Source organism: Solea senegalensis, linkage group LG21, assembly GCF_019176455.1.
Source record: "Solea senegalensis isolate Sse05_10M linkage group LG21, IFAPA_SoseM_1, whole genome shotgun sequence".
NCBI lineage: Eukaryota > Metazoa > Chordata > Actinopteri > Pleuronectiformes > Soleidae > Solea > Solea senegalensis.
Genome location: NC_058040.1, coordinates 13,039,590 through 13,062,843, shown reverse-complemented (window position 1 = coordinate 13,062,843; position 23,254 = coordinate 13,039,590). Strand labels below are relative to the sequence as shown.

Here is a 23,254-nt window from a genome sequence, read left to right as displayed (position 1 = left end):
AGAAATTGTGAATTTAATGACAAGGAACTTGACTTAGGAGTGGTTATTGCTCCCCATCAAAGAGGATCAGAGTCATGAACAGTGTTTGTTGACAGTATTTTGATGTGAACCAAAGCATTGACATCCTCAAGCAGTAACAGTACTTTACCACAAGGGTTTAGACTCTCATCTAACCGGTTCTTTGCAGTAAAACAGAGGCATTTACAACCCGGGCTGTTTTCCTAACTGAGACAAAAGGGCGGTGGTTGTGTCGACACCCTGGAGAAAGAGCAGAGGAGACGCTGATCGGAAAGGACGGCAGAAAGGTTTGACACAACTGGTGCCACACCCTTACAAGGCATTCTCAGAAGGGACTGATGGTCTATTTCTAGTAATCCGGAACGGCAAAACAAACTGGATGAATTTTACAGTTGACTTCCCACTGTGCCAACATCAGCTCCTTATTTACACTATTAACAATCATGACAGCTGATACTGGATCAGGAAAGAGACATAAAATGGTCTGGATACAGTTTTGAAGCAGCTATTTTCAGCCTGGGGGTCAAGACCCCTCAATTTTTTTTGTTTACTAATTTCCAGAGATAAATGTGTTATTTGATCATCAAGACAGTGGATCTGAGATACACGTCTCATTCCCACAACATCAGAGGAAGTTGGGATTGAAAACAAAAATTTGTCTGCCTTCCAAGAAAATACAAGCCCTACACTGGTCTTCACTGTGTTTCTGTCAATTATAACAAGCTTTATGAGTAAAAGATCTGATTCATTTTCAGAAATGGGTCAAATTTAATCCACATCTGTAGCAGAATGTGAATTAAACAAACACAGCAGCAACATAGTTGTTTTAATTTACTCTTCATTTGACCAAGTGGGAAAAAAAGTAAAACGACTTCAGGTGCAAGACAAGTTCAACAGGAATCTCTCAGTTTACATCAATGTTTGGTCCAGTTGATCAAGTCTTTAAATTAAATATACTTTTATATACAGTTTTTGTTTAACCTGTTTCAAAATGGAAGCTCACCACTGAAAGGTTCACTGAATGAGTCAAATTCATGGCATGTGTTCACAATCTTAATCAGTAAATATGATTTTGATAAACGTGGCCATAAAAAAAAGTCCACTTCAAAAACAATTTGTGTTAATAATTCAATACAAGTATGAGGAATCTGAACGCTTCAGCCAGGTTCTTCTGTGGTTTGTTATTTCACATGAAAGCAGGCCGATTTTATTCAGTGCTATCAGCTGTTTCCATTCAAAGGACTTTTTAAACAAGAAAAGCTGTATTTTTTTTGACGTCATAAAAGAGTATGCCTATTCTTTAATGTAGTTAGACATTATGATGTTCTTGTATCACTCCATTGTATGGAAGGTGACAGCCTGGGATGCAGCAGGCAGCCAAATTTAAATGAATATAAGTCAAACAATACATTCAATATCACATTATATTACAATTTTTTCTCAGATACAATTGTATGCACATAAAAGACGTGACACGATTTTGACATTGATGTCAAACAATTGGGCGGCTGTCACACAAGTTATTTGGTTACAGCCGTCTCTTGCAGGTTACAGCAGTGGTTCAGTGTCACATTCTTCCGTTGTTCCGGTGTTGCCTTTGACTCGGTAAACCTTTACACCAGTCACGGTGACTTCTACATACAGATTAGACATACAGATCTCAAACCTTTTTTCAGCTCATTTACAAGGACGAAGTATTCAAGAGTAAACCCTTCATACAGGAGCAGCATTTATCGTGAAGGGTCCTTTGAACATTTGATCAGTCTTTGAATGTCCACCTCCACTGCCGTGGTTCTCCTCTTCCTGAGCCTGACACAAGCCCGTTCAAGCCTGTTTTATTTATCTATTGTAATTTTAAGTCACGGCCTAGCCATTCAGTCTCTGCGTCACCACCTCTCTGTACATGATAGAGATGTACACGAAGAGAAGGAGGATCACAAAGAAATCATCCATGAATCCCAGGAGACCGAAAAGCGCCTCGGGGAGGATGTCGAGCGGTGAGGCCAGGTACGTGATTGCTCCGACAAAGCAGAGAAGAATTCGAATCCTGAACATCCAGAAGAGGCCACCCACAGAAAACATCTCTCTGAAGGCATGACGAAGCAGGGTGGGGACATCTCGCAGCCTGTCCATAAGCTGAAGAGACAGAAGAGAGTAAATATAATTAAAAATATTAATACTATTAATATTAATGGTTTACTGGTTGTGATACTGAATACATTCAGTTTAGAGGGGAACAGAAACATGTAATTTAACTAATGGCATTTTTACCTTCAACATCTATGACAGGGCAAATTTCCAAGTCAAATATATAAAAGTAATTAAGTATGAGTGTTTCCACTAAGGAGGCCAAGTTAACCTGTAATTACTGTAGCCTAAATATAGATCTGGCCGTGCTATACTCACAGATCTCGGCTGGCCTGAGAATCTGCGGTTGTAATCGTGGATGTCTTGTAATATAAGCTGAGGTTGCGCCTCCCCATCCTGGACACTCTGAGGAGAAGCATGCTCGTGGAATAATGGGAAGAGCAATGTTACCTGGAAAAAAAATTAAAACACTCAATGTAGTGATGAACAAGTAACAAGTTAACCATCATCATGCCAAGCCTGAACATGCAGGTGAGGAGGCAAAGGTGAGGATTATCAACAGCACTCAAAGTACAAAAACAGTAGCTAACGTCATTACTAAGCAACCACAGACTTAAATTCTTCACTTTGTTATATATTTTTTAATATTTCTTTGTTATACATCAAGAAAAGAAACCAGAAAATATTCACATTAAGAAGCCAAATAATCTGAAAGATTGTTTGTATTATTAATAAAACAAACACTTTTACAAAAATAACTTTGTGATATGTGTGTGGAGAAAAACAACATGTGCCTGTGTGCCCGTCTGCATCCTTTCCTTCATCCAATGATTCCAGAACTTTGTTTGGATGATGAAGGTGCATTGTGAGCGCTCGCTATATTCCAAAAGGTTAAGATACTTCCAGCTCAGTACTATGCAGAGGTGCCCGGAAATACAGGTGTGTTGCAACGGATGCGTAAAATTATTAAATAAATAAAGATATTGGTTTTATTGTTCTAAATTTAAGATAACTGGCCTCACCACTTGTCTGCAGATGGGGCATTGAATAGCACCCAGCCAAGTGCCATACCTCCAGTAAGCTATAATGCAGGAACCTATGTAGGGAAAAAAGACAGCATACATAAAAAAGTAATAATAAACATATGTTTTAATATATTTTATGTCTGATTTTGTGATTATGTGAAGTTCCGCTATGTCATAAAAAGCCAATAATAGCAACTCTCTAAATCTCTAAATAAAGATATTCTTCAGCTTGTTGTGTATTTCTGGGATCTTACCACAAAAAAGGTGTCCACAGTTGGTTTCCACAGGCAGAACAGCCTGCTGTAAACACACTGGACAAGACATGTCTGTGTAATACTGCTGTCTGGCCTCTGTCTGCGCATTTTCACCCTGCAAAGAAAAGAAGGTTCACATGTGTGATCACAGAACAGGTGATTTCTGAGTTTAAACAATAAAAAACAATCAAAAGTTTAATTCGTCCCGAGTACCTGCTCGGTCTGGAGTTGCTGTCGGACAGCTCGGACGTGCTCTTGATTCTCAGGATGGATGTTCAGTTGCTCTTCTCTACAAATGACCACGGACAGACATTTGGCATCAGTATACATAAGCTGAAAGTGTATCAGAGATTCTCCAAAGGTTTGGGCAACACCGTTTGAAGAGTCTGAATGTGATTATTACCTGCAGAGCAAAGTGAGGAGGCCTCCAAGGAAGGTGATGCTGAGCACCACAACAAATAAAACCTGGTTGCTGACTCCTTCAATGAGGGTGTCCTCATCTTGGACTAGATAGTCCAAGTCCCCATGCTGACTGTCCTCCATCACCTGTATGGAAATCAAATGTTGTGAAATCATCAAAGACTTAAAGGCAACATGGCAGATAGGGATGGAGCACTTTGACCTGCGTTTAAAGGACTTTAATAAAGAGCTTTGAACTGGACCGGATGAAACTGAGAAGATGAGAGGATGTGAAGAAGAATGATTAAAAACTTTGAGCTGTGGAGGGCAGCGTGACACCTCTCAGTGTCCATCAGTTCTCTGGGTGAAAAGGCTAAAGTTGCTAGTGAGTGTATTCAAATTCACTATCAGTAAGTGATGTGTGTGCAAATAAAAAAACAAAAAACAAATTATAATTATAATTCTATCTGGATGCATGAATCTACCACATACAACATTGAAGAAAAGCTACTTAACATTATATTTGCTCTATCCAATACACAGTAAGTAAACAGTGGTGTCCGGGTTTACCTTCTGACAACTACTGACTTGTATTTAAATATTTAAATTACAAAGGAAAGATGTATTTCCGGTATCGTGTTAAAAACAACAACTTTAAATTAAGTTCGCTCAACGAGCGAAAATGAAAAGTGAGTCTCTCGGTCAAACAAATTACAGTTGTTTAACTTTTTTCCCCATAAATGTCATCCACTAAATTGACATGTCATGTCGATTACATGACAAACGTACACGTTATTCGTCTATCGGAAAATAAAGTGACTGTTTCCATATAGAGTAGCTGGGCAGCTCATCCGCCTGTGGGTAGTTAGAAGCTTAATTGATTAAATACAAAGAAGACACAGTAATACGGCTTGTCTTGAAAATGAACTCAACCACGTCTTGATCGCTCATACACAACAAACATGGGTATAGTTTATAGTTAGCAGCGAATGTTTTGGGTGTAGCTCCTGCTAATGATAACAATAATAAGAATACAAGAGCAACATTTAGCTAATACAGTCAATTACAGATCGATACGGAGTATAACATTTAACCTCACCTCATAAGAAGACGAACTTTATCTAATAGCGTGACTTGCTGTCACATTGTGAGTGAATAGCAAAACAACTGACGTTTCAATTTGTTGATATTACAGTTTTTTCTTCTTCGTCTTCTTCTTCCCCTCCTCCTTCTTCTTCGTCTTGTCGGATTGCTTGATCAGTTGTTACACGCATATCGCCACCTACTGCATCGGAGTATTAAAACGTCAACATTAAAAAGGAATACATCAATGTATAGAAACGTATTAATCCTCCTTCCTCATTCCAATGAAAAAAACAATACATAGAAAAAGAGCACAATACATTAAATTACCCCAAAGACAAAAACGCCCATAATAAATACAGCATCTGAAATGTGTAAAAACGACACTCATTCTTTTTTGCGTCTTCCGAGTTCCGAGTAAAAAGTCACGCACTAAACCAACGTATTCATTCAACATTACGAGTCAGCAGTTCGTTGTATTTCCTGCGATGGTCAGTAGGTGGCAGTAATACAGCTCAAGTCGAGGAGTGAGACTGGAGGCTCCGACAAAAAAAAACATCGAAGAAGTGATGCGGCATCTTTTAAGAAGTTTCATCCAGCTGCAACTAACGAAAGAGTGGACTTAGTTTTACTACAGCACTGTTTTCATTGCGGCAAAATGCCTCGTTATGCGCAGTTAGTGATGGGCCCCGCGGGCAGCGGTAAGGTACGTCACCACTCGCTTAATAACATCGCTTATGCTAACCGGCTAACATGGTAAGGCATGAGGCTGTAGTGTTGTATCCTTGGCAGACCAAGTCCACGTGAAATCCGCTTTATTAATGTTGTAAATTGTGTTTTGTCTTATTTCAGAGTACTTACTGCTCCACTATGGTCCAACACGTAGAATCTCTGAACCGCACAGTTCAGGTGGTCAACCTGGACCCAGCAGCTGAGCACTTTGACTACCCTGTCATGGCAGGTGAATATAGCATGTTTATTATTTACAGCATCAGTTTTGTAAAACCGCTAACTGACTGATTACTTAATGAGCAATCATTAATGAAAACACACGTAGACAAAAGACAAGGGTTTTCTATGGGAGTCTATGTGTTTTTTTCATAGTATTTTTATGTCTCTTATTGTTTATTTTATGGTCAAGTTTTTATGTGTGAAAGGTGCTATAAAAACAACTTAACTTGCTTGTTAATTTACTTGGTGGACAACTGAACTAAGATATTTAATTTATTCTTAAGAATATTAGAATATAAATATGCCAGATTGTAGCTGTAGGCAAATTTTCGCTTGTAGTCTCTTGTCAAGTTGATGTTACAAGTTAAAACACCGAGAATACAAGCAAGAACATTGGGACGTAAAAGTTTGGGAGCCACTGTCTGAAAGGTTTGATTCTCTATGGTCCCCAAGCTTGTGTTGGGAACAACTGACAGCCTCTGACCTAAAGACCTCAGGGTGCTGTTGGGTGTGTGAGGTAGGATCAGGTCAGAGATAGAAGAGGGAGCTTCTCCATGAAAATCTCCAAAAGTAAGGACCAGGATTTTGAAATGTACTCTAAAATGAACGGTTAACCAGTGAAGTGATGCTAAAACTGGTGGGATCTCTCTTGCATGTGCTGGTTAAAACCCATGCAGCAGCATTCTGAAGTAGTTTTTCAATGGATTCATGGTAAGGAAATGTGCTCATAATATTGTCCAGATCACACTGATAATAAAACCAGTTCCCTCTAAAAATTTAGAGGAATAGAATAACAGAAGTAAACGTAATGTTTTGATCTTTGTGTCCCACATGTTAATCTCATCGTTTTAATGTTCTCAGACATCCGTGAGCTCATCCAGGTGGATGATGTTATGGAAGATGCCTCTCTCAAATTTGGTCCCAATGGAGGCTTGGTCTTCTGTATGGAGTACTTCGCCAACAACTTTGACTGGCTGGAGGAAACCTTGGGTCACGTAGAAGACGATTACATACTGTTTGACTGTCCAGGTAAACGTCTTGCTGAAGTTAGTGCAATATCAGCTGATGGTTCTTTTTTATGCTGGCATGTTGTAAAAGAGAGATTTGATGAGGTGCTTGTTGTTTTTGCAGGTCAGATTGAACTTTATACACATCTACCTGTCATGAAGCAGCTTGTGGAGCAGCTCCAGCAGTGGGAGTTTCGGGTGTGTGGGGTCTTTCTGGTTGACTCCCAGTTCATGGTCGAGTCTTTTAAGGTAATCTGTCCAATGTTTTAATTTGTTTATTTAATAAAATTCTCCTTAACACTCTTTGTTATGAGATGGCAAACCTGAAGTTGTAGATCTTCCCTCTTCCCTAACTGCAGTTCATCTCAGGAGTCATGGCTGCCCTGAGTGCCATGGTGTCATTGGAGATTCCCCAAGTAAATATAATGACTAAAATGGACCTGCTCAGCCCCAAAGCCAAGAAGGAAATTGAAAAGTAAGTTTCGTATGAATTCAGTGTATTCAGTTCACATGCAATCTGCAGCAGTGAGTGATTCCCTTTAATGTGGGTACTAAAACCTAAACAAAGTAACGGGTAGTAACACCTAAAACTAAGGTAGAACTGTGTATGAACTATGCATTTTATTTGAAAGCAGTATTCATCATGGTTTGCTGTCTTCTTCACTAGGTATCTGGATCCAGATATGTACTCAATGATGGAAGATAACTCTGATACTATCAGAAGCAGACAGTTCAAGAAGCTGACTAAAGCCATTTGTGAACTGGTTAGTGACCTCCTTAATTTTTTTATTTTATGTCATTTTGAATCAGAATTATGTTTTTCTTTTTAATGAGACTGACCCTTTTCTCACTTGTGTGTCCAGATTGATGACTACAGCATGGTGAGGTTCCTTCCTTTTGACCGCACAGATGAGGAGGGTATCAACATAGTACTGCAACACATAGACTTCTCAATACAGTATGGAGAGGACCTGGAAGTCAAGGAACCAAAGGTGAAGAAACAAACAAACTTGTTCACTGCATTTGACCACAGATATTATTTTTCCTAATAAAAAATCTTTTTATTTCCATCTCTACAGGAACTTGAGGAAGAGCCATCAAACCTAAATTATGATGAGATTTTTCAAGACAGTTGAATAATTTGACTCCATAGATGCTGCAAAAATAGTGACACAGGAAATAAATTGGATGCTGATTTAAAACTAGATTCATCGATTGGGAGACTGCTGGTGACTGCATGGACACAGAGAAAGGAACTTGTGGGGGAAAAAAGACTGTAAAGATTACAACTCTCTTTTTGTTTTGTTTTATGAGCCACAATGACTCATGAAACTTGTGATTTAAAGTAATTCACATTGTTTTAGAATGCTGAAGTTCAAATTGTTATTAAAAAGTTTTATATTTTTAAATAAAACCCTCTAGAAAATGTTTTTTGTTGACTACAGATGTGAAGAAATTGTATTTTATATTTTGTGTTTGCGCCCTCATGTGGCCACTGCGCTACATGACACGTAGCTACTTCCTGTATAGCTGAAGGGTGGGACAGGCGGAAATAGCGTCCTGTGCTGCTGGTATTTCTCTCTCGCTGAGCAGTTGGACTGATAATTTATCACTCAACATGCCGGTGAGTAAAACATGCGACTCAATTGACAAATGTAACCTTTTAATGTGCGGTATAAAGAGGTAAACCAGTACCTAAACCTAACGGAGTGACACAAGGCCCGACGAGTTAGCGCTAGCCTTGTTGTCGGGTATCATTAGCATAGCCACGTTAGCATGTAGTCGGAATGCTGTAAATGCCAGAAAATTTTTAATTTGCAGCCATAACTCAAGCTTCCTGTGCCGGGAAATTAAGTACCTTTTTAGATTGAGCAGTTTCGTATGAAATAGCAACATATGTGGTGATATTAATAATGGTGCAGATGCTATTTGACAGAGATGTCCCCCGTAAAATAAACATGACAGCAACTTTTCTCTCTTTTTTTTTTAAGGCGTATCACTCAAACTTGATGGCCCCAGATACCAGGATGGTGGGGAACATGGCCCTGCTTCCCCTCAAAACTCAGTTCAAGGGACCGGCCAGAGGAGATGGTGAGATAGATTAATTACAGCGTCGTCTTCCCTGTCTCTTTAAATCATGTCAATATTAAAACATTATTTTCTTACGAACAATATTGTTTTACCTCAAGAACAAAAACAAGACCTTAATGCCCCCCATTAAAACATGTGCTGCATCGCTTAAGTGAAAACAACCCTACTACCTGATTTTTTTAAGTAAATAATTAAGAAATTCTGGAAACGTTGCACTTGACATAAATGTAAACAAATTAATTTAACTTCAATGCCTTATTTTGTAATTGTGTAACCAGTTCTCATTTCTCTGCCTACTCTATTTGTGAATAAATTGTAAATTAAGTGTACAAGGGCACTATATTTGGAGAAAAATAATAAAGCAGAACAAAACTAGCATGAGAAACAGTCATCAAATACAGCTCAAGCTGTCTTTGTGACATGTTTCTATCTTTTTTTATGTGTTTTGAGAATATATTTTGATGCCAGAGAGCCAACCACTGTTGCCCATAGAAACAGTTGTTATATTTAGCATTAAATGTTTTTTTACAGAGTTACAGCCACATCTGTGCATGTTTCACTCTTTCTTATGACATGCTACTCAGTTCCTCATACATGTATCTGCTTCACTTCCATATATGGCCTGAAGAGTGCATCCTCCAGGTTAACTTGTTTATCAATCTGACACCAACTTAACAGCTCTTCACTAATAACTGATTCAAGCAAATACTACTTAATAATTTTAGTTAAGTACTAAAGAAGGTTTTTGGTGAAGTAAGAACATTAACATACTGTGTATATTAATATATTTTGATTTCATTTCAGGCATTGATTCAGACATCATCGATGAGGCCATCTACTATTTCAAAGCTAATGTTTTCTTTAAGAACTATGAAATCAAGGTAAGACATTTACAACTTCTAGTTGTGGCAGCTTGTTTTTATCCATCACCTTATGTGTATTGGTATTGTACATGTGAACATTTATTGAACTGTTTTGATTTTAATGTGAGCAACACAGACTTCACTCGTGTGCTAGTTCCTGTGTGTTTTCTCTACCTCATCTCTGTCTGTCATGGAATTGCTGTGCACTTCATTCTTCCACATGCCCAAACATGCTTCTCCCATTCCCCTTAACACCACAAAGTCAGTCAGGATTTAACCATGGTTTTAAATGTTTAGACCTGGCTGAAAATGCACTAATCAAAAATAGTACATGAATTTTTTTTTTTTCCCAGAATGAGGCAGACAGGACACTGATCTATGTCACCCTCTACATTTCTGAATGCCTAAAACGGCTACAGAAGGTAAGATGTGTGTTCGTGCTTCTTGTTGGCTTCATTTAAAACTGTAGTGTGCAACCTTTAAATTAAACAAATATATGTTTGTTTCAACAATGCTGCTCCACTTTTCTCTGCATAGCAATGTTTACATTTTGTGTTGCCTGGCAACATTCTCACTGCACATAGGAAGTTGGTAATTTACATAAACACAGATGCTGGCAATGGCAACATTGTGCAACAACAGTGAAAATGTGAACAAGTTTGAGTGTGACTGAATTTGAAAGAAATGTCCACAAAGCATTCAGATGTGAATTCTGCTGCTCAGAAAAAGCAGTTGATAGGATAAATGCTTCTTGCCTCCTACATTGTATACATACCTCATGTTCTGATAGTATTGCTGATGGATGCTGCAAATAAACACTGTTACTTTGTTTCTGTTCACAGAGACCAAACAGAGGCAGATTAATAACATCAACAATAACCAAAGAATAAATCACAAAAATGATGCACTGCAGTTTTAAATCCTAATATAAGGCTGTGGACCCTCCGGTGGCTGACCTGACGGTTTTTAAGTGCCCATAAAATGATACATTGCGCGTAAATTGTCTTTTACTGCACACAAGGCAGCTCAAAAGCCTGTTTAGATGGATGTAAATCAGACTTTATGTTATTTAGTGATTTTACCCCTCTACATTGGCTCTTTACAGTGCAGCTCCAGAGGTCAGGGGGAGAAGGAGATGTACACTCTGGGAATCACTAACTTTCCCATTCCTGGTGAACCTGGTTTCCCTCTTAACGCCATGTATGCCAAACCTGCAAACAAGCAGGAGGAAGGTAAGAACCTACACAGCTGACTCGTTTTGATGTGTTTTGGTCTTTCCGTTAACCAAGAATAAAAAGAACACAAACAAAAATGCAAGTCTTGCTTATTTAAATGTTGTCCTATTCCTTTTTCAGCAATGAATCACTGGAGGTCCACTTATGCTGTTTCACCACCCTCTGCTCTGAATTAGTGCCAGTTTCCTTGTACCCTTCTTACATTTCAGCTAATTCATAGCCTAGTGATATTAGGCCAAAAATAGATCCCATTAGATTTAAGGATCTGAGGCTAGAGGTGCTGTTTCATTCTTGTGTGGTGGTGTTTTTTTCAGTTAAGAAAAAGATTAAGCACAATTATAGAATTAAAGCAGAGCCTCAGGTCACCTTTTTTCTGTTGTGACATTGCAGTCCACAGGTGTGTCTTTACCCACACTGTATTCTTTCAGTAAATAAGTGTGTGACGACAATGGTGGTTATAATACAGACTCTGTAACCTGTTTAGAAACGATGAGGGCGTACCTGCAGCAGATCCGCCAGGAGACGGGCTTAAGGCTATGTGAACGAGTGTTTGACCCCCAGACAGACAAACCCAGCAAGGTCAGTTCAACATCCCCAAGATGCTCATAGCACTAGACCTACAATTATTAATTGATTACTAACATAAAAGATGTGTTATGTCTAATATAATCAGTTTTCTGATTTCAGCCTCTGTATATTTTGTTTAGATTTTGTAGTTTCTTTGCTAAGACTAAACTGACAAAACAAATAATTTTCTGCATTTTATGGAACAAATAACTTATTGATCTATCAAGGAAATAAAACAGATAGTAGTACATGCATTGAAAATGACAAGATGTGCAGACACTACGTTGACCCAATACTAATGTTAATTACTGTTCAAACTTTAAGTCAAACAGCATTTATTATTTATGAAATTGTTGAGTAAAGGTTTTCGGCAGTAGTAAGTAACCCTTCAGCCGGGTTTCTTGCGACTAATGAACTGTAGTGGTTTGTAGCTGTTTTGCCTGATTCTTGCCACAGGTGGTTTTAAGTTTAACAGCTTTAGAGACTTTTCTTAACCCAGTTTTTGTTTCTTGCAGTGGTGGGTGTGCTTTGTCAAGAAGCAGTTCATGAACAAGAGTCTGTCTGCTCCCGGACAGTGAGCTCAACTCAGGACCCACAGTTTCTGTTGTACAACTGCAACATGGATGCATTTTTTGGGGTGGTGGGAGGGAGGTTTGCTTTTGAGTTGCTAAATAAATGATTTTATACTCTTTGAGTTAAAGGATATCGTCTGGATGTTGATCATATTGAGCTGGTGCTTAATTCAATAAAGCGGTCATGGAGATTGGAAAGTAATGTGGGGGTGTTTTGGTCTTATTGCACTCATCACAGAAAAGCACATACTCGTGGATCTTGATCAGCAGTAGCTGGGTATGAGCTGCTGTTAGATTAAATCTGCACAGATAAACTTAAAATGAGGATCATCACAGTTGCAATTGAAACATTTCCACAAATCTGTCAATGTCCATATTGAGGTTTATTACTTATCTTCAAAATCTAACATTCATTGACCTGCATATCCAATAAATCATTTTCCTTCCAAGCGATTTAAATGTATTTCATGATTGACTGTTCAGCCCTGATGAGTGAACTAGATCAGATCATTTAATGGGTGGTATTTGAAGAGCCATGAAACGATGGCAACGGTACACCCTTCAGGAAAAACGCATGCATCTTTGTGCGCAATCACATGGACAAAGAGTTCATATTTACAAAGGTAAAAAATGTAGCATGCTCATTACAAAAATATTTATTGTTGTGTTCTTTGGTTTGTCCATAACTGTATTTTTCTGCCTTCAAAACAAGCTTTCAGATGCAGTCCTGATGGAAAATTGGTTTCCTTCCTTGGCAGTCAAAGTTAAGGCAGCAATGGATGGTACGTTTCCACTCTCAGGGAAATTAACTTTTAAAATGAGCAGGAAAGACAAGCCATTGTCCATATCTCCATCTCCAATGTCTGCAAATAGTCTTAAGCTGTATTACTGACAGATAAATAGACTTGGTGGCTCAGTGTAGCAGGTTGAAAATAGAAAAAGCATCAAAAACGGACAGTACACATCATAAAATAGCCTTGGTCTAAATAAATAGGTTCATAGAAAGTAAATAAGATCATAAATGGTACATTTATCAGAGGGGATATAATTCTTTACCCAAAAAGTGTCCTCATATAAACCCAATTCCTATAAATCATCTTGCTGTGAGTGAAATTCTGATGATGGAAGAGACTGTCTTTTGTCCCACTGAGGAAGGAAAACTGAATGTAAAATGAGAACTTAGGGCAGCATGAGTGCCTCTGTCAACCAACCACACTTATAAATAAACAACTCTCAAATGGCAAAACAAAAATTTATAGAGAAATAAGTGACTGTTCAAAAAAAAAAAAAATACACACACAAGCTGAATGTAATTTTTTGAACTGTTTCTTCCCGTAAGTCTCTCTCTCTCTCCTTTAGGCGACTGATGTTACAAACTGTGCCCCATGATCTTCAGGCTGACTGACGTCTTACATGTTGTCAAATCCTCTGAAGTTCCACCCTGAGAAAAGACATACACCTCAGGTTAGTTTTACAGCTCAATTAACTATAAGGGACTGTCATATTTTGAAAATACATTGTGGTGAATCCTAACTAATAAGTGGTTGTTCTGACTCACCACATCGATGACTGAAGTGAGGCTTTAGTCAAATGCCATCTCTTGACTCCTCCGCACACATCGGGCCACTTTTTTCTTAAAAATTCCTTTAGGATCTTCCCTCCACTCTTTCTGCAGACACAATTAAAAACTCAATTAATTGCTGTGAACAGTCATCTCATGCTTGCTTCTTCTTGCTGCTCGGCCAAATATTTTGTACACAACATTCCAGAGTGCAGTGAACTGGAAAGTATTTATTTGACATGAGTCTATAATTGTTGAGGTTTCTTTTCTGACTCCAGGCAGCCTTTAAAATGTAAAAGATAAGGTCATTAAACCTAAGCAAAACGCAACCTGACCTTGGCAGGTGATGATTTGCCTTGCGGGGACCCACGTTACTCAGCCTGTGTATAGATTTCCATTGGAAAAGAGAGATTAATTTTTCTGTGCCCTTTTATATGCAAAATCCTAGCCTAGAAAACTGGTGTCAGCTAACTAACCACTGCTAGGATAGGTACTTACAGCTGCATCCACATTGGCAGGAGAGTCTCCATTAGGGTCTGCCAACATGGATATAACACTGATCATTATGGTCTCCACGGTATGGATCGGTAGCCAGCGCTCCTCTGGCTTCTCATAGCCATATTTGTCCTCACCAGGTTCATGCAGGATAGAAATGCAAACATCACCATTCTTCGCCACTGGGAGGAAAACGAGTATAAAGCAAAATGACCAATTTATTTGCACTTTTTACCACAAGATTGAATGTTAAACTACAGTTTCACACTATAATACAGTAATCTGTGAGCACTCAGGTATTGCTTAAAATATTTATAACAAAAGACCCTAAACAGAATACTTTGAAATAATGTGAAATAATGATCAGTTACCCATTTTTAAGCCCAAAAAGTTAATAAATTGCTTATTTGTACAATGACTTGCACTAGTATTTGCACACTTTTTTAAATTAATTGCAGAAGATGCTTATAGCAATACAGTGACCTGAGAGATTTTTTTCTCACCATTTGGATGCCAGAGTTCTGTAATGAACTTCATCTTAGGAGGCCTCAGAGGATAGTCACGGGGAAAAGTTAAGGTTGCTTTGAAGAAACCTCCTTCACTGAAAATGAGAAGGACAAAGGTGTTTTCTATATTTGTGCATAGTGGTACTTGAGTAGAAGAAAAGAGAATATAAGAGATTATTTTTGTAGATAATACATACAATAAGGTGTCTTGAGGCCCAATGACAACTACCTCCCACTGATAAATGTCATCGTCGTCGACAAGACCCGCAGAAAAGCCGTCTACTGGGTTCTTGTTTAGCTCTGAAATTTAAGACAACGGTTGCAACAGGGTAAGCAGGGGGTAAGCCTGAGTCCCCCACCTTCAAAGTTGGGAGAGTGCCTCAGAGGAAGCATGATTACATTAGCTCACAGCAATAACAACTCTGTGTGATCCACTACAATGTCTGAAAGACTGTTGGTTAGGAAACTTACAAATCCAGTGTGTAACATTTAGGGAGGTTTACTGGCAGAGATTTCATAAATATGTTTGTACAAGTGTACAATGACAGTCATTTTGTAGCCTTCTAATTATCTACAGTGTCATCTTCAAATGTTTTACACACTGAACCTTTAATCATGAGGTAGAATGTAGAGGGTACCCTGGATGTCCCAAAACATCCCTGATTTATGTAGACAGTTACATTATACGAGTTACATTTCAAGTGAGCTTTTCATAACCTTTAAACTTCCTCGTGTTTTAGTTGCTGGAACATTCATTTACTGACAACACAGGCACTCATATTGTTTGGTACGAGGTGGAAAAACGGTCACACACACTCGGATAGTTGTGATTTTTTTTTTAAATGCCTTCAGTTATGCCTTGTTGCGCAACAACAGCTAATCTTACCGTCACATCTCGGCTAACAGCTGTCTGGCACGCTCTCTACACACGTGCATTTCAACTTTATTGTCAATTACATCTGTGCGGAAGGAAACATAGACAAAACAGAACAAATGGCCAAATAAAACACAGCTGTTATGCTGTGTGTTTGACAAATACAACCCCGACCACGAGAGGGTTTAAAGTACACAGTCAGAAACAGTGACAGTTAGCATGCTAACTTACCTGCTAGTTGTTTACGCAGTAACAACGAGGACTGGTCCGTCATTTTACGACTATATCTTTTTAAACGTCTGTGATTTGTTTTAACTAACGCCTATCTAACTAAACGTTAACACGGTAAAAAAAAATGAGACAGAAATCTATGAGGGTAAAGCACGTTGTCTCTGTGATAGCATTAACATGAGTCAAATTTACAGCAGACTCAAGTCAGAGGTAGGAAGAAGGATATTTAGCCCTCGGTTTAACCTTACAGGCAAAACTAGCCTTCACGATGTTGACTGTCCTTTTTAAGGTCCGCCAGGAAAGTACATCCAACGAGTAGATATGACGATTAAAGCACTAATGCAGTGCTTCCGATTTCGTAAAAATATCGCTCGATACTGGACTTCACGCAGCCTAGAAAGAGCTGCCTGATAGGCGAAAAACCGGGCATTCTATTCCTTTGATAATGAAAGTTCACTTGTTCGTGTGGGTTTGCAGTGGTCCTCCCCCAAATTGGGGCACTACTGTCTCAAGTGGTTATGAATAAGTACTACACGTTCTTCCTTAACATGCTCGTACTCGCCCTTGCAGCTATTCTGGCAGTTTTAAATCAGATACTATTGTAATAATAATAATAATATTAAAAATATTAATATAAATAAATATGACCACCACAATAAGAGTTCTTGTAGTATCAGGAATTTCAAGTGATGTGAGGTGGCTTTCAAATCCACCTAACCCCTGTTTCCTGTTTCCATACAGTCCTGCTTTAAGCATTTGCCCATGGCCATGAGGAAAGGAATTGGGCTTGTTTCAGAAGGTCGCCAGTTCAAATACTGGGAAGATCCAGGTGCAGATATGTGCTCCTGCACCCGGCTTATGTTCTGTATGTTTGCTACTGGTGTGTAATACGGATGGGTTAAATGCAGAGGTCAAATTCACTATCACTAATTTGTGTGTGTGCGAAAAAAAACAAACAACTAATTCTACTTCTAAAGGACAGTTGCCGCTAAAACAATGTCAAGTCTTGCCAGCAGTGGCTCTGATAAAACACAAAACAACAACAAAAACGTGCTACCTGTTCTACTCTGTCAGCATTCTTCTTCCTGAAATCATAATCAATCTGAAAGTGCGATACCCAGTTTTCCTGGAACTTTTTCATGACCTCATTACTATTAGGTCTTTCACTTTCTTATCTTCCATAGTGCTAATGGCTCTATTCCTTAATTATAACCACGCTGTAATTTGGCAGCAATTCAGGGCCAACTGCTTATGTGACCTATTCCCTCTTCATCACTTGCCGTGCTCACATAACCACCTTTTTAGATTTGTTTCCCATCCTCTCTGTGAATTTAAGACTTTGTACATGGTGATGATGTACAGACGTCACATGCTTGTTATGACCTAAACCCTCAGTCCTCCCTGGCCTTTGTCACCAGTTCCTCTCACACCATGTTCCCCCCCTCAGGCCTGCCCTTCTTCTTTCACCCACAAGATGTCCCCAGACTCTTTTTCAGTGCCATAATTCCACCTGCTCACCTGTTTCCAGTCTATGGTGCCCTCGATTTCCATCCCCCCTTCACACACATTTGATTCTAGTTCTCAGCCAGTATTCATACCAGCCCATTGTGTGCAGTCACTGCCAGGTCTGTTTTTGTTCATGTGCTTTTATTACTGCCACATTCCAGGTGGTTTACCTGAGGACCACAACACAATGCATGTTTCAGGTCGAAGATTAACTAAACCTGGGTCAATATCCGTTTTTTGGCACACCTTTCAGCTTAAAACATGCTTTAATTGCTTTAAAAAAGGGGAAAATTTATCTTTTTCATTCACATTTACTCAACACCTATTCTCAAAACATCCTATTATTCAGGGCATTCTTGTATTGTATGTAGATTTTAGAGTGGGATTATCTAGCCCAAATTGCCTTGCATGAATTAACACACATGCACCACAACATCCAACTTTTTAATTAACAGATTTAATCACAGCTCTTGTACTTATACTTTTATAATAATGATTTATTCTTCTTGATATTTTCTCAGGCTGTGTTCCTTCACTGTCTGCATTATCACAACTTTCATTCCTTCATAATGTGGCGCGACAACATGCAAATTAGCACTTTATCCTCAGAAAATATCAACACATATTTCTAAATTCCTGCCTGTTGGCACTGAAATATTCAACATACCCCCAATAAATGTCTGCGTCTTGAACTTATTTGCACCTTGAGTGACATCCAAGCTCACATTTTGTAGATCTCCCCTGACAAAACCAGCTGTATCTCCCACATATGTTTGTACTTCTCCTCTGCAACAACCTTTGACTCATCCAGGAACTTCTCTGCTTCTTCAACCAGTGCTCCAGTCACCTTGGGTCTTTTTACTTACTTGTTTGTTTTTTTTTGCCTTCAGGCACCCATCAGAAATGCAGAGAACACCAAAAGTAATTTTTTAAAAATAAAATATGTATCAGGAGGATGTTCCACTAGGGTTGGTCTTGAAGGTGCAATTTACCTGCACAATCTCAGACCCTGCCGTCACCTTCGCTTTAGGAACAACTCTTTGCGCCGGCTGCCTCCCACATCACCTTGTATTTCTGCATCATATCAGTTAGCTTTCAGTAGCTGATTGGTGTCGGTGTTCGTGCGTCAAAATAATTGGATCATGGATATTTGGCCATCTGCTGACAATTCAGTCATATTCATGTAATCAAATTACAGCATAGAAAGAAAGAGAAATCCACAAATTGAATATGCACTTGGCAACAAGGGAGGAAAATTCCTTTCAATGGGACGGAATCTCTTGCAGAACAAGACTGGTTTAATTTACCTTTTTGTCTGTTGTTGATTATGGAGTTGTGTTGGATATGAATGCCTCGACTCATTGTCTTTGTATGCTGGATAGCGTGTACTATAGGGCAGTGAAATTATTCATAAAAAAAGTGGTTCTTTTGCTCACTGTTACTCACCGCTGTGTGCTATATTCTTGTGAATTGGTCATTGTGTGGTCGTTTGTTGCCTCAGTCACCGGCATGCATTTATCTACAGAACCATACTGGAAAAAACATCCTTCTTACTTATCTTCTCTTTTAAAATTGAACCATGAAAGTCATACTCTTTTTTTGCCCCCTTTGGATATGCTTGAGATTTGTGCTGCCTCAATTTTAAACTAAAGTGTGAAAGGAAGCTTTTATGTTTTTGGCACCTGATACTTGGCATAATATAGAGTTTGATCTTCAACTGCAAAACCTAGTAACCTAGAGTTTAAAACTCTGGTAGAGATTCTGGATGCAAGTGTTCCATATGTTGTTAATCTACATATGTGTTCCAAAAATAACATTTCCATAGTTTCCTCAGTCTTAAAAGAGCAATTAAAACACATGTCAGAGTTTCAGAGATGGCCAGATTGCCTTTGGTTACGTATGTTCACGAGAGGAGCTCAGGACCAAGAGCCACAAAACCTGACAATATTTTAATAACTCCTTTAATAGCTGCTTACTGCAGCTTTAATTAACTTCAATGTCCTTGTATGTCTCGGTTAAGAGAGGATTAGCTTTAGTCCTTTTTTTCAGCTTGGACTCATTAAGCATTCACTCAGGTTTTCCTCCAGCTGTATAGCCACATAAGTCAATTCCTTTATTAAAGGAGAATCTGACTGAAACCGACACTTGTTGTTAGGGATCCTCCTTTTATTTTTTAAACCTTTTGTATGTGATATACACATATGCCTCATTCTAAACTCTCAGTGACAGCTCCATAAAAGTCACTGCAGTACAGCACTTTCCCTATGTTGGCCTGCATCGGCTTATAACCTAACATGTAAAGACAAAATGCTACAGTGATAATGCCAAGGCTGCAGTGTAGCAACATAATGTTAATTGGCCTAATGGGAAATTCGGTCTTAGCTCTGTGCTCTAACAACCCCACTCGTATAAGGCAGAAGCTATACATATTGTATATTGATTGTTTTTGTTGCATGAAATAATGTCGCCATTAAAAACTGTATCATTAGGCAATGATATAGTACAATGATGTTAAAAAAAATGCTGAGTTTATTTCCTCCCGCACGTATTCCCACAGGCTGAAGTGAAAAAAAGATACAGGACCGTGGTCAGTAGCTAATAGCAGGTAATTTGTTGCATTGATTAGAGCTGTCTCATCCCTGTTCTGAGGTCGAAACTTCATTGGAGTATACTATTGATATGCTCTAAACTGCGAAAGTGAGTTGCTGACTTGTACCTCTTTACTTCAGGGTTTACTGTGAAATGGAAGATTAAGCCGCTTCAGATATGAGCCTAAAAGTGTGTGTGAGCTGGAAATATAGCTACTATATTTTCAGTAAAATGCCACAATATGAGAAAAAAGGAAGTCTCAGCTTGTGAGAAGATAGAGCTTTTCATATCAATACATTTTATTAGCTTATAGTATAATAGATTTTTTTTTGTATAACCTGTATATAATATAGAGCAAATCCCTCACACACTTTAAAGATCAGTGTTTTCACTGAACCAACTTAATGTTTCATCTTTCAACTTTCCTGCTTTTACTTTTATCATTATTATTATTATTATTCAGCAGGGCAAAAAAAAAAAAAAGGCATAGTTGATAGTAAAATACAAGGTAAATTCCTGTCATTTTAAGTGCTACACAGTGGCAAAAGGTGAACAATGAATGAAAACGATTAATAAAATAGACACAGAATCATTTTAAAATCATAAAAGAAAGCAAGTCGGCCATGAAAGTTAAGCTTCTCAACAGCCACAGGAATAAAATAAGCTCTGGTATGCTTTGCTTTTGTTCTATAGGCCTGAGGAAAGTAAACTAAACTCCTTCAAAAGTGAGAAAAACTGCCGTTCCAGTAAAAATTGCCAAACAAAAGTTGGTCAAAGTAGCGTTTTTGTGGTTCCAGACTTTTACTGTGTGTGCATTTTCTGTTCAGCCACATAGTCGGGAGAGATCTGAACAAATGAGTCTGCCTACTGCACAAACATTACAGTGTTAGGCTCTCTGAACTTGCCCGGTAACTCTGTGTCTTTGAACATGGAAAAGGGATTCAAAGTAAACAAAAGTTTGAAAACCTTGGGCGCTGCTGTTGATGAAAAATAGTCAAGGTGAAGTGCAACGCAACACAGATGCCTCGTCATTTATGAAAATATGATCAAAGCTACACCACAATTCCAAGGTTGGAGTCTATATTCAAAGTTGTGTGTGAAGGCTGATCGTATTTAATCTGAAGAAATTACTTTTGTCCACATGTTGTCCACAGATGGCTTGTTTCTCTCATTTTCATACCAAGTGTGTCTCGCAAACGTATTAATTGTTTCCCATGCTGATTTCACATGCATTCATTTTAATATGCTCACCTGTATATGTACATTTATAATTGCCAGATAGAAAATGATCTTCCACAGAGGTTCAGCAGGGGGTCACATTTTGTTTTCCCTCAATTGCTTTTATTTTTAAATGAAAACATTTATTTGGAGAGCTTGTATGCATGATTATAATGCAGTTGGCAGACATTGTTGATATTGGCACAGTGCTGTCAAAAGCTATATAAAAAATGACTATAGTTAAGTTGTAGTATAGTATGTTGTCAAAAACTATAAAAAAAACGGGTCATAGTATAGTATGTTGTCAAAAACTATAAAAAAGCGGGTCATAGTATAGTATGTTGTCAAAAACTAGAAAAAATGGGTCATAGTATAGTATGTTGTCAAAAACTATAAAACATACGGGTCATAGTATAGTATGTTGTCAAAAACTATATAAAAAACCGGGTCATAGTATAGTGTGTTGTCAAAAACTATAAAGAAAGGTTATAATGTATTGTATGTTGTCAAAAACTACAAAAAAAGAGTTGTAGTGTGGAAGAATAGTACAGTTTAAAAAAAAAAAAGTATGGACCTGTATATCGTTTGAATGGCTTAGTATTGAATGCATGACAAGGTATGTTTATACATGGCACTGTAGGCTCAGTTTAATATAAAAACTATTAAATACAATATACATACGTATATATATATACGTATGTATATATGTACTTTTTTTGGGGGGGGGTCCTTGGTCTGAAAAACATTGATGACCCCTGGTTTAGATGATTCAGCTCATTGCACGTTTCACATCCGCAAATAAGCACCAGCGAGATATACTGCAACGCATGAAAGTAAAATAGTGCCGTGGCAGAAAGTCAGTGTCATGGTGCTGAAGTAATTAGTGAAAAGGTTAGTGTCAGTGCTACTAATGCACTGAGAGCAAGCGGGGTTTCTCGCTCTCTTGGGATTATGATAGTTGTAAAAAAAACTGTTGCATTGATTCGCTGCTTGGAACAAACTACGTTAGTGCTTTCCTCTTTTTTTTCAAGGAAAACGAGTGAAATAATTATTACAAGATTATAATGTCAGGTACTGATCCCTGTGAGGTTTTTGTTTGTGACGTGAAAAACTATTGCCATAAAATTAGCTGTGACCACCCAGGCACCCACAAACAGGAAAAACCATTGATTTTTTTAGTGACCTTTTGACTTTCTCCTCCAGCACTGTTTGTTAACCACTTACACAAGTACTGCAGGTTCTATAGGCTCAGGAGCACAAGTCCCAATTACTGCCTCAATTTCTGGGCTGTAAACGCTGATCGATATGGACTAATTTGCTTTGTCCTTATTTGGTGAATTTATCATCATTTATTGACGCAGCAGCCGGTGTTGAGAACGTTATTAATTTAAACTTTGTGTTGGTATTAAGTAATGAAGTTAAGCACACTCATGACTCACAAGTTTCAGGTTATTTATTTAGCTGATTTCTGTCAGCACGGGATGAAGCGAAAATGCTGTATATTGCTTTAATTGTTGTGGAGGAAATAATTGACAACGCAGACAGATGTGATATATTTACAGCCTAAGCGAGGCAAAGCTTTATTTACCAATGTACATGTTACACAGCAGTGGAGCAGCAGTTGAATAGCCTCTCTTTTTTATACTGTATTATTTGGAATTCATCCTTATTAGGGTCACTCCAACCTTGGCTTATTTCCCTTGTCAAAACACTAACGCCATCCAAAAGTCTTGGACAACAGCTTAGTTTATCTCCAGCTCGTTAGCCAATAATATATAGTTTATCGTTAGAAAAACTCATTAATTGGAACCAAACACACAGGAGCCAGATCTGGATGTTTCCAGTTCCTATGTTGTAACCAAACTCCCTGGTTCCCTGATCCTTTGACCTTTCCCTGTATAATTTTACTTCCACACAATCACGAATAATTTGTGGACAACCGTTGAGACGATACCTGGGAAACCGCAGTGGCTCGCTGAAGTGAGAACTTCAGGGTTTATATAATTGAGTGCAACCTGTGTAATTGTCTTAGCACCTCAGACAGAAATACAGAAATGGCTTTGACTCAATGACTCCCTCATTCATTATTCTCCTCGTTATGTAAGCTTGTTTATTCTTCAG

At 38.4% G+C, this 23,254-nt stretch overlaps 4 protein-coding genes across 9 annotated transcripts; 2 read left to right on the top strand and 2 right to left on the bottom strand.

Moving 5' to 3' along the window:
• Nucleotides 1-762: 762 nt before the first annotated feature.
• Nucleotides 763-5,035, bottom strand: rnf170 (ring finger protein 170). Of its 2 annotated transcripts, none has more exons than XM_044053544.1 (7): nt 4,884-5,035; nt 3,789-3,931; nt 3,599-3,674; nt 3,386-3,500; nt 3,129-3,202; nt 2,425-2,556; nt 763-2,154 (listed from the first exon to the last, which is right to left on the bottom strand). In XM_044053544.1, the coding sequence occupies exons 2-7, from the start codon at nt 3,926-3,928 to the stop codon at nt 1,885-1,887; spliced, it is 807 nt and encodes a 268-aa protein (XP_043909479.1). In that variant the 5' UTR covers nt 3,929-3,931; nt 4,884-5,035; the 3' UTR covers nt 763-1,884. The 2 variants fall into 2 exon arrangements, with proteins under 2 accessions (XP_043909479.1, XP_043909480.1); XM_044053545.1 differs by having other exon boundaries at nt 4,957-5,019.
• A 347-nt stretch (nt 5,036-5,382) lies between these two features.
• Nucleotides 5,383-8,255, top strand: gpn3 (GPN-loop GTPase 3). Its single transcript, XM_044012228.1, has 8 exons — nt 5,383-5,573; nt 5,720-5,828; nt 6,680-6,847; nt 6,950-7,074; nt 7,185-7,300; nt 7,493-7,589; nt 7,689-7,817; nt 7,905-8,255. The coding sequence occupies exons 1-8, from the start codon at nt 5,526-5,528 to the stop codon at nt 7,959-7,961; spliced, it is 849 nt and encodes a 282-aa protein (XP_043868163.1). The 5' UTR covers nt 5,383-5,525; the 3' UTR covers nt 7,962-8,255.
• Nucleotides 8,256-8,327: 72 nt separating this feature from the next.
• On the top strand, nt 8,328-12,355 carry arpc3 (actin related protein 2/3 complex, subunit 3). 2 transcript variants are annotated; one of them, XM_044012229.1, is made up of 7 exons: nt 8,332-8,449; nt 8,817-8,916; nt 9,721-9,797; nt 10,133-10,201; nt 10,885-11,011; nt 11,499-11,593; nt 12,097-12,355. In XM_044012229.1, the coding sequence occupies exons 1-7, from the start codon at nt 8,444-8,446 to the stop codon at nt 12,157-12,159; spliced, it is 537 nt and encodes a 178-aa protein (XP_043868164.1). In that variant the 5' UTR covers nt 8,332-8,443; the 3' UTR covers nt 12,160-12,355. The 2 variants fall into 2 exon arrangements, with proteins under 2 accessions (XP_043868165.1, XP_043868164.1); XM_044012230.1 differs by lacking the exons at nt 11,499-11,593; nt 12,097-12,355 and adding an exon at nt 11,135-11,368 and having other exon boundaries at nt 8,328-8,449.
• Nucleotides 12,356-12,517: 162 nt separating this feature from the next.
• Nucleotides 12,518-16,256, bottom strand: LOC122758224 (ubiquitin-conjugating enzyme E2 G1-like). Of its 4 annotated transcripts, none has more exons than XM_044012231.1 (6): nt 15,821-16,252; nt 14,913-15,015; nt 14,713-14,810; nt 14,213-14,391; nt 13,712-13,822; nt 12,518-13,594 (listed from the first exon to the last, which is right to left on the bottom strand). In XM_044012231.1, exons 1-5 carry the CDS (start codon nt 15,861-15,863, stop codon nt 13,736-13,738), a joined length of 510 nt encoding a protein of 169 aa, XP_043868166.1. In that variant the 5' UTR covers nt 15,864-16,252; the 3' UTR covers nt 12,518-13,594; nt 13,712-13,735. The 4 variants fall into 4 exon arrangements, 3 of the variants coding, with proteins under 3 accessions (XP_043868166.1, XP_043868168.1, XP_043868167.1); XM_044012233.1 differs by lacking the exon at nt 12,518-13,594 and adding an exon at nt 14,050-14,094 and having other exon boundaries at nt 13,757-13,822; nt 15,821-16,255; XR_006358131.1 differs by lacking the exon at nt 12,518-13,594 and having other exon boundaries at nt 13,757-13,822; nt 14,050-14,391; nt 15,821-16,256.
• Between the last annotated feature and the right edge of the window lie 6,998 nt (nt 16,257-23,254).